This window comes from Labrus mixtus, chromosome 10, assembly GCF_963584025.1.
Source record: "Labrus mixtus chromosome 10, fLabMix1.1, whole genome shotgun sequence".
In the NCBI taxonomy this organism is placed as follows: domain Eukaryota; kingdom Metazoa; phylum Chordata; class Actinopteri; order Labriformes; family Labridae; genus Labrus; species Labrus mixtus.
This window is the reverse complement of record NC_083621.1, coordinates 1,709,340-1,720,708: the sequence shown is the minus strand read 5'-3', so window position 1 is coordinate 1,720,708 and position 11,369 is coordinate 1,709,340. Positions and strand designations below refer to the sequence as shown.

Genomic DNA, 11,369 nt, shown 5'->3' with positions numbered 1-11,369 from the left:
ATTGTTTTGTAACCAGCTTGTATTTTTCTCAAAGTCTCATTTGAACCAAATAGTGCTTTTCAGGCTCGTCCACAGAACACATGACTGGGCCCTGAAAAGCCAATCTCTCAACAGATTTAATAATATCTTTACATGCATGTTGGATCAGGAGTGTCGGTGCTAGCTTCCTTGCTAACATTTGCTTTCTCTTCCTGGCCCGGATCAGAATATGGAGGCAACTGAAAAAAAAGTTTGCTAACAGGTTTTTGTTGGGGTTCGAATGCTTTCTGGCATCCTGACTTTTGTGCAGGTCCAGGCATGGCTATTGGATGTTACAAAAAATGGTTCATACCATTTTAAAAGACCGGATTTACATTTTGAAACAGGCAAAAATTAATCAAATGTGTTTCTTTGTTGTGTTTATAAGTAATGGTGAGTATGGGTCCTCCATGTGCTTGGGCCCCAGAAAGCGTTCCCCTTTCCCCCCCTTATGGGCGGCCATGGTTATTGTGTGACACTTATCAGGTAAGTGTAACTGTAGACATCAAGTTGATTTCACGATGTAGCAGCATCCAGTCAGTCAGACTCAATGGTACAAATACATCTTCATTTATTTCCACATACATTTTTTTTACTTTTACTTTGAAGTTTTCACAATCTAAATGATTCAACAACAAAATGAGGAACTACCACAACAAAGTCCAAATTTCCTACTGGGGAAAATTATGTAAATGTCACTGTAATAATAAAATTGACACATGTAATTTGCCAACCAGCAAAAGTACAGTTAAAGTAATAAAAAAGAGACAAAAATAGGACAAAAAGGTGGTTCATGTAGGTACTTGATCAATGCTGGCTCATCTTTATGATGATCCAAGTATAATATTAGATCCTGAACAGTGTTGGAGGACTGATTTTTGTTTGCCCAACATGTTTTTATAAATAAAATATTTTTTCTTTTATCCTCACAGATAAATAATATATATTTGTTAATATCTAGAAGTCAATTTTGGGGGAGCAGGGACGGATAATCAACCATAGAAGCCCTTCCTGAATCCAGAAGTCTGAAGAATGTTCTTGCTTAACACGTGGGGAATATCAATTTTGGCTAACCCGTCTCATGAATATTGCTGTGAATAGTCCTTTTGAATGAGTATGTACGACCATGTACATAATGAAGTATTAGGTACACATATGCAAAGTATTGAACATAGGAAATAATGGACTGTTTCATTGATTTGTTCTTGGAATAAGCATGGCGCAAGACTAAACAAAGTAGGTTAATAGCTTAGATACAAATTTGTACTGTACATGGTTCAGCAGAGTCTTTAGATCCAACCCAAAACTGAATGTTCTTTTGGGGCATATAAATTTCAAAAAGCTGATAAATGACACCTATCCCCTTCAGGTCCCAATGGTGCCAATAGTTTCACTCTGTATCCACTTTGAAGAAGTTGCCCGCTGGCAGCTCTGTAGGGAAATGTCCCACCACAATTTCCGATATATGAAACACAGTATTCAAGCATTATGTTGACTTCCAGTGATTTTAGGTACTGCTCTTCTATGTTATGATGCCCCGAAACAGCTCAGTTCAGTAGTCCTATTTTCAAAAATACATTGTACTTTGGGTGTTTCCATAATCCATAATCTTGGATTTTTAAAAAAAGAAGTCACATCATTTTCATGTTAAAACGACGGGGTCCAGCTTGCCCCTCTGCAGAGTCAACATTAGTGCCGTTGGACTTTGACCGAGGCACATATTCAACATCTATGTTGTTTTTATGCTTCCCTTTGCCTCTGCTCCAGACGAAAAGGAGCAAGAAACAAAACAAGACCACTCCCAGGAAGGTGAAACAACCCATAGCTGTTGACACTAAAATAGTCTTTAGGTCTAAACCGAGGGTCACACCGGTCGTCCCATTGGCAGTGGTATTACTGGGATCTATGTAGTACTGGGTCCTGTTGGCGTACAGCATTCCCAGACTTTTAACCGCCAGTGAAGTCATCAGGGTGTCGTTCCCAGCAGTGTTGGAGGCAAGACAAAGATACACTCCGCTGTCTTGTACCTCTGCCGACTTGATCTCCAGTGTGCCATTGTTGTGGACAGTAACTCGACCGTGGTTCCTACTTGTCAAGACTCTTCGACGAGGTGACAGCCAGGACACGACAGGCCTCGGTGTCCCCTCAGCACTGCAACGCAACATCGCCTGCTGGCCCTCATCCACAGTGATTGTTTGTGTCTTATTCTCGCGTATTTTTGGCTTTGTGCACGTCACGTAGTAAGACAGGAGGGTCTCCTTGAACTCCTTAAAAGGTCTACCACGAATACCCTCAGGTGTGCTGCACTCTGGCTGCGACTCCCCAAAGAAGATGGAATGCCTTTTCTGTAGGATCCACATGAGACGACAGTCGCACACCAGGGGGTTGTTGTCAATCAGAAGAACCTCCAGAGCCTCGGGAGACTGAAACACGCCCTTCTCCAGTGTATCCAGTCGGTTGTGAGAGACATTGAGGACTTTGAGTCCCCGAAGACCCTGGAAGGCGTACGGTTCAATGGCGGTGAGCTGAGCTCCAACCAGATGGAGCTCCTGTAGCCGAACTAGTTCCATTAGCATACCCCCTTCAATGTGCCGGATGCGGTTGAAGGACAGGTTGAGGTGTGTCAGGTAGGGCAGGTGCTTCATGGCTTGGTATGGGAAGGAGGACAAGTTAGTGTGGGTTATAGACAAGGTGGTCAGGTTGAGGCCATGCAGGGTGTTGGCTGGCACGTGATCAAGTGAGGGCCAATTATCGATTTCTAGGTGCCGAAGCCGGAACAACTTTTTGAATGAGTAGGGATGCAAAGTGCTGATGCTGAGGTATCGTAGATGGAGGCTGACCAGGTTGTGCAGGTGGGAAAGGGCCTCAGTGGGTACAACTGTGAGGTTGCACCTCTCTAAGGTTAGCATCTCCAGGCTCAATAGTCCACTGAACGCACGGTGAGAAAGATAAACCAGATCGTTGTCTCCAACTTCCAAAAACTTTAGATTGTGCAGGTCCTGAAACATGTAATCCAGGAGGATAACGATCTTGTTGTCACTTATATCCAGTCGGGTCAGATTTGTTAAGCCTGTAAAGACGCCCAGAGGAATGAGCTTGATGCGATTGCTCTTAAGACTGAGCGAGTGCATGGTGTACAGGGCGTTGAAAGCTCCAGGTTCAACATAACTGATTATATTTCCACTGAGGTCAAGTTCCTCGAGCCCAGGAAAGTTAATAAAGTCATCAGGGTTGATCATTGTCAGCTTGTTCTTACTCAGGTCCAGGATCCTGGTCTCCGTCGGGACGCCGTCCGGGATGGTGGGCATGCGCTTGCGGTGACAGACGACTGCCTTGGTCTGCGCCGAACACTCGCAGCGGGAGGGACATCCCAGGGTGGAACCCACAAAGACAGCCACGAGGGCCAGTCCCAGGAATGGTTGCCAGCATGAGACGACCGCGTGCAGCATGACTTTGCTCATACAGTCGATCATTGTGTCACGGTTCTGCAGCAAAGAAAGAAAACAAGAGGAGAAAGAAGGTGAGTCTTAGATGTGTAATCATTGAATTAGTTAAAATTACAAATATTACAGCGGAACTACTAACAGAATAATTAACACTGATAACTAGTGTTGACAACAGATTAGGTGGATCGTTGTAAACACCAATGTGTCTCGCTTATCATCCTGTACCAATCTAGTCACTAATTAAAATACAGGAAATTTGAACTGCTGGGTTCCACATTTTTGGTTTGCTATCACCTGCTGTTTCAATTTCGAAAGTTTGAGTCACTCTCCTTTTCCACACGGTCGAATGAGTCGGCTGTCTTTGTTTCCGTTCTACCAGAGCATAAAAAAATATCAAGGCCTAACAGTGCTGGTTAAAATGGCTTCCTGTTGAGAGTTGCCACTTTATTTTAATTCCTCTAAAAAATTTAATTACCTTCTGAATAAACAAAAATGCTGCTTTTGTACCCCATTGTGTCAATATCCTTTCTGTGTTTTAAGGGTTACAATGACTTACACAGGCCGATGAAAACAACCTCAAACCGGTGAAGGCAGAGGAATGAAAGAAATCAATCATGAAATAAACTGCTCGGCACTTTATTTAGTTCATCGACAAGTGAGGAAAAACTAAATAAAAAAAGGAAAAACATGATGAAGAGGGGGGTGGGTCAGACTCAACCGTCACAATTCTCAATCCACTCCATTGAAAAACCTGAGTGTGTTACAAGGCTTTCACACTTGCCAAAATGTCCTGAAAATCTCAGGATATTTACAGGAGGAGCTATATGTGTGAACGCAAACAGCCAAATTTCTGCTGCCAGACCCCTAGTATTCATTCTGTAGCAAGTCCGAGTGAGCTGATGTGAGAACGCAGCAGGATATTCTTCAAAGAATTCATCTAGTGCCAATAGGAGCAGTTCTCTGGTAATTATCTAGATATTTTCAGGAGTGTGAAAGCGGGTTTACTGTGTTGGTGCAGGACTTCTACAGCACAGGACGAACCCTAAACTTCATCAACCGTTTGTGGAATGCAAACACCAGATTATCTTTTTACATCAAGGACCTACTTACATACCTCACATGAGCACCCGCTGCTATAAATATAAGCATATATGTCTTAAGAGCACATGAAGACGAGCAGATCCATGACCTGAGTTCATCGCTCGACACAAACAGACTGAGTGACAGGTTGCAAACCATCCATGCCTCATTTCATGTGTCATGGGCTGTGCTAAATTTAGAGAGGGATGATCTGAATGTATATGAGATTATAGTGCAAAGATAATATGAATGCATATTAATCTTAAAAGAAAAAAGGTTAAACAAACAGATAAATTCAAAAGTTTTACGAACTGATCTTAATGCTAAAACAGTGATGAACATCTTAAGACTTGAATCAAACTAAAGGCATGGTATGGATGGTATGAAAACAGGTAACAGGTAAAACCAGGAAGAACAGGTTGCCATGGTGACACACTGGCTTTGTAGCATCTCCACGTGCCTCTTTAGTCGACAGTTTTTTTAATTTATTTGAATTGCTGACATTCATAGAATCTAACTCTTTGAGTCTCCACTTTCCTTGGCTCCTATTTGCTGGAAAGCGTTGCTGCTATCGTTAGTATGCACCATATGGCCGTCTCTCCGTTGCTGCCGACTTGAAAAACATTGCCAAATGTGCATCAGCCTGTTTAAGTTTTCAACAGCTTTCTAATAGCGTGTTTGAAGCGGATCACTAAATACTTACTCCCTGCATTAAAAGCAGCACCTCACTTCGTCTTGTTGCTTCTGCAACATGTCCCCCGTTTTTATGTGAGCATCTAGCTCTTTATTAATGTGAACTAAATGATGCATATTATATGATTGCATAGCTGCAACTGTATTACAGTTCTAAGGCAAGATCGATATATTTGACATCAATGTTGTTTGTATTTACTTAAAAAAAAAACTGTTGGGCACCATTGTTAAAAAAATAAGACGGAGGTGCTGAGGGGCTCTAACTTTCAGTCGACCTAACGACAGGCTGAGAGCTGGAGCTGAGGCGGGTTTTAAACCTCCTGACAAACCGTTACACCGCGCCCACCTGTCAATCAGGTCAGCTACACGCCTTATTGTGAATAACTCTTATCCTTCATCAAATCAAAACTGATGAGTCATCAAAACATTCACCCCCCGTACAGTGTGTGTCCATCGAGACATGAGCTAATCACACCTATTTGGTTTTTTGAACCAGGCTGTAAACATGTTAATCTCTGCTGTAAAAACAGGCTTTTTAGAATGGGTGTGTATGTGACTTCCTGTGCTTCTGCAGCCAGCCTCTAGTGGACACTCCAGGAACTGCAGGATTTTAACACTTCAGCATCGTCTTCATTTTTCAAAACCGGAGGTTGCCGCTTGCCACTTGCTGCTTGGCACACACACACACACACACACACACACACACACACACACACACACACACACACACACACACACACACACACACACACACACACACACACACACACACACACACACATATACCACATGCATTTCTGCACCATATGACTTAATGGCTTAGTAAGAGGGTGGCTAATCAGCATAATGATTGGATATCTTTGCAACAGGGTGTAATCAGAGGAAGAGGGAGCGTGCAATGTCACCCACTCACCTGAACACTTCTCAGTGCATCAACTCTCCTAAGAGAACATCATCAGTATCACCTGCTGAAGTGTGTAAGGCTGCGAAGAATCAGGGAAACACCCTCCATGACTGAAACCCCAACAACGAGCCCCATGGTTGATTGAAGGCGGTGTGTGTGCCCTTTCTAAATGAAACATGCAGGATTGTACATTTAGTGACCTTTCATGTATTCAGATGTAGAAGAGACAAACATGAATTCTCTTGCTTTTACCATGGTTGTCAGCCTTGAAGGAGAAACTCTTTAAGCATAAATATGGATAACAATGTGACATCAAGGGTGTATACTCTGTTACCATGAAACGACAGCTGCAGCAGAGTTTCAGTTTCTAGGTTCAAAACTTTTCGTTGATGTTTTCTAAATTGAACAAAAGAAGACAAAATAGAGTCGTTATCTCACCAAGAAGAGATGCAAGTAGACTTTTATATATTGCACATGAGATGAGAAGTCTCTCATTAACTCTCAATAATTGCAGAGAAGGCCAAATGTACGATCATTTTGCAATTTCAACGTCTCCTCAACCAAACGCTGTTTGTGATTTGAGAGCAAACCAATCACATCAGCATGACTGAGATGGCCGTCACATCAGCACCATTCAGCCCCCGACTGGCACGCCCCTGCCATTCTTGCTGCCACGCTCTACCTGCCAATTAAATCATCACCTGACGCCCTGTTAACACCCGCAGCTCGTTATGCCACACAGACTTGAGGAAAACGCATGTGACCACATTAAGATGCTGCTAGCTCGGCTACACAGCGTCTAGACATCAACACTTCAATAGTTAGTTCCTTTATTTGTTTATTTATCTACACCAGGGATGGGCAACTTTGGTCACAACTTTTCTCACTGCCAGAGCGCCAAATTGTAGTACACAAAAACGATTGCAGTCAATTATGTCTCAAATTTAACTCAACATATACCAGAGATCAAATATTATTATGGACATATTTCTGGTTTTCATGATTTCATGGCAGATTTTATCATGTTTTCCAAATAATTAATATGTAAAAATTGACCTGAGGGCCACTTTGAGGGTTGATGCGGGGCGCATGTGGCCCCCAGGCCGCCAGTTGCACACCCCTGATCTACACCAATGTGGTGTGCAGGGCAGAGTTTTACCTTCAGTGGTATGTAGGACTCATCTCGTTTTTTTTACATGTACGATAGTTTTAAGCAGAATACGATCATTTTAAAGTTGCAGTACGATATAGCTGTTTTTTTCCATCTGGCAAAATTGAAAACCATTAATACCAAAGCAGGGACCCAATCGTCGCTCACATTTCCTTAACATTTCCATTTCATCTTAATTCATGGTGTGACATTCAGTAACCGCAGAACTCCTGCAGTGCGACGTGAGTCAAGCCTGCACGCTGAAGGTGTTTTCATAACGTGGCACCTGACCCACATTAGTGCAGGGTTTGATCCTGAGAGGCGGAGGATAACAGGTAATGGTATCTGACTCAGCATAAATCAGCGAACAGCTATTTCACAGGGGTGCCGAGGTCGTCCGCACAAAAGCCATCATCCCTAGCACATGAACACGAGAGGCCCCCGATGTGAATCTCAAACTCTATACGCAGCGCTCGAGACAATTAAATTAACATTTACTCATCCACTCATCCGCAAATATATGACAAATGCATCTGCCTAAGCTCATTTCTAACAGGCAAACAGATTTCTATTCCCGTCACAAACTCATTTCCATATGAATCGCTCACGACGCGCGGGGCTCCTCCATCCCATGATGCCGCTGTTTACTTCTCAGCCCGGGGACGAACGAGTGAGAGGATGAGTAGGGGTGACGTGTGTCGATACCAGAGTGGCAAAAAATAAATAAATACAGCCCCATTGCCCTGTTAGTCATGACTCCACAAACACGCTGCTGTTAATTATCTAAATGATCTCCGTGCCAGGCAAAAACAGAAGCTTATATTACGTTAATGAGGACCTCCATCTCATACTTATTCACGCACTATCTAATTATAAAAGCTGCATGTCTAAGACTAATGCAGCTTTGTGTAACTTTCACCTCTGCACTCTGACTCTTTGTTGTGATGAGAGAGAACAACAGGAGGGCGATGAGGTAGAAAAGGAGGGGTGAGAGAGGAGCTACAGTAAACAGCAGACTGTAATCGTTCCCCAGGCAGGTGACCGTTACTGTAACCGGGGTCATTCCTGAACGCATGTCTCAAGAAGCTTTCTTTAACGCCGCCTCACGATGACTTTTTATTCTGCACATAATTCTTCTTCCTGTGTGTGGACCTCCGCTTATCATGTCATTATGAAATGTGCATTTTGTATTTGAATTTTTGTACAAAGTTACTTTGCTGAATGTGCAGAGTTATGTGCAGTGCCGTATGTAGAGATCAAGGGGCGACCTCAGGTGTTGAAACATGAAGCTGATGCTGAAGTGTAACATCCTGCAGTTCCTCGAGTGTCCACTAGAGGCTGGCTGCAGAAGCACAGGAAGTCACATACACACAACAGGCAAAAAAGCTGTTTTTACAACACGTTAGTTTCTGCTGTAAAAACGATGTGTGTATGTGACTTCCTGTGTTCCTGGAGCCAGCCTCTAGTGGACACTCGACGAACTGCAGGATTTTGCACTTCAACATCGGCTTCATTTTTCAAAACCTGAGGTTGCTGCTTGGCTGTAAGCCGGCTAAAGAAGCTAAAACACGTCTCCTGCTGCCTCTCTTGCGCTGGTAAAAAAAAAAAAACATAGGCGGACCCAGGTGCATGCTGGTCCTCTACCTGCCTCTAACCTGTATGACCTCAGGTGGCCACAGTGTTACCAAAATACTGAACAAAAATCCTAATCATGCAAAACTTAATCTACTGAACAACTAACTAGCAAAAGAAAATATTACATGTAGAGTAACTAAATAAACAACAACAACCAACATGTGTAAATAAATAAATACCAAATTCAATTCTAACAACAAATAAAAAGCTCCTACAAACACCACAACTTTACAAATGCATTATTTGATTCTGGCTTTATGTGACATTTGGTGTCAGAATGTTACAACGATGTTTTTCCATGAATTATCTTCTGCTCAGGAAAGTGTTCAGTCTGTCAGAGAAACTTGTTTCATCTTTATTCTGAGGTTAATTTTCAAAAGCAAAGGCCGACGATTATTTATTCATCGAGTCTCTTTTATGGGGGAAAAAAAGAAATCAACAATTAAGATCTTCAGATTGAGTTCACATCCTGCGGGATTCTTTTGCTTGGCAACAGAAAATACAAACATCTGCGCACACACACACACACACACACACACACACACACACACACACACACACACACACACACACACACAAAAAAACAGCATCTCAAATAAATACATTCTGATTTGAGATTGGCCTACAAACAGAGTGAGTGCGATGACTTCTCGTGGCCAGGATCTCCACGGAAACATGGCAGCGTATTTAGTTTTAATTGGAGCAAATTAAGTCGAGCAACCACGGGTCACTCTTCTCATCAACGTGTCTCCCCCTGATGGGCGGAGTGGACACCCACTATGCATGTTTGATTTGAAATTATTTAACCACTAATTAGCCCAAGAGCTCCAGTATGCAGTGGATTTAATTAAGCAATAGGATAAATGAAATCCCTCAATGGTCCCTCTCTCTGTGTGTGTGTGTGTGTGTGTGTGTGTGTGTGTGTGTGTGTGTGTGTGTGTGTGTGTGTGTGCAGGAGGTCGGCCTGATAGTCTGCGACGAGACCCCGGCAGCCGGGAGTTCAGTTTGACATAACACGATCTGACTCCAACATATAGAGTGTATGAATTTGTGCGCTGTAGATACTTATGAAAAACATTGTGTTTGGAAGTGGTTTGAATGCAGCTTTAGAGGCATGAAACCTGCTCATGCGTTATGAGATTATATAAACCGTCACTTTGAGTGAAAACATGAAAATCAAAGTTGGCATAATGCGGTTTCCACGCACTAGCAACGACACTGTTTGTCACTGGTCGACTTTGTAACCTCTGCGTTCTGTTTAACGCTCGCTCTCTTAAGCCGTAATCCCGGCAAACTATCGCTTGTAAACATTTTGCTTTTGCCTTTCATCCGAGGGGTGAAGTTTGCACACGCTGAACGCTCACAAGGCACTTCTTATTTTGCCCGAGTAGTTTGAGGATTTAGATAACAACTTGGCCTCTGTGCAATCAACCAATAAAAAGCCACTTGTGAAATTGGCCTGCCTCTATCTCCTCTGGAAAGGTTTTCAGACTGTGTTTGATGTGGCCCCCAGGCGCTGATCACTGCACATAATGTGATTCCTCTTCACACAGAAGGGGGAAAAAAAAAGCCTTGTCGCGTTTATGGTGGATTGTAGGGAGACAGTTGCTTTCTTTACCCGGCAATTATCAACAGCCCCCTTAAAAAGCATAATCAAAGCGTCAAGTTTTAGATATTTTGACTTGGAAGACGGCTCTGCTGGAGGAAGAGAGACACTTTGAAAAGCCGTGGAGAAGGAGCAGAAATTAACTGGCAAAGCTCAGGCACACACACACAAAAAAAACGGGGGGCAGAGCGAGGAATAAAGCCATAATGAAAGCAACATTATGTGTAATCATGCAGCCAGAGAATGTGCTACATGCTGGGTGCAGCAGTAACAGCCAGCTCTCTTTTTTTTTACATTAGCATGGGACATGGCTGCCCTCACATCAATGCCTCCAAATTAGCGAGATTTGATTGGTTATAGGAAAATGGATTAAGAAGGTGACTCTCAGAAAGTGCATGGATGAAATATTAAGAAACCTACATGCACACAATTTTCCTCAAATGTTTTCAAGTGAGCTGCAAAACGTTTGCACACTCCGACACATGCACAGCTCGCTACTCTTCTTTTTTTTTTCTTTTAAAGATTTATTTTTGGGCTTTTTGTGCCCCTAATGGAGAAACAAGAGAGTGGATAGAGCTGGAAATCAGGGAGAGAGAGAGAGTAGGGAATGACATGCTGGGAAAGGAGCCACTGGTGGGATTCGAGCCCGGGCCGCCCACCCCGAGGACCACAGCCTCCACACATGGGGCGCACGCACCAACCACTGCGCCACCAGCTCCCCACAGCCTGCTACTCTTAGTGCTTTATATTTCACTGATTTTTCCCACAGGGTTAATCTTTGCTCTGCAGAGGACGTGCACGAGGACAGTGTTTGATATCTTAATTTCCAGGATGACT

The 11,369-nt window shown here is 43.1% G+C and overlaps 1 protein-coding gene across 2 annotated transcripts in view; it reads right to left on the bottom strand.

Moving 5' to 3' along the window:
• Positions 1-572: 572 nt before the first annotated feature.
• lingo2 (leucine rich repeat and Ig domain containing 2) overlaps positions 573-11,369 on the bottom strand; it is a 250,040-nt gene continuing 239,243 nt past the window's right edge. For both annotated transcript variants that reach the window (XM_061047600.1, XM_061047599.1), the window contains one exon: positions 573-3,503. In XM_061047600.1, coding sequence (XP_060903583.1) covers positions 1,650-3,491 — 1,842 coding nt within the window. In that variant the 5' untranslated portion in view covers positions 3,492-3,503 and the 3' untranslated portion in view covers positions 573-1,649. The remainder of the gene's footprint in view (positions 3,504-11,369) is intronic.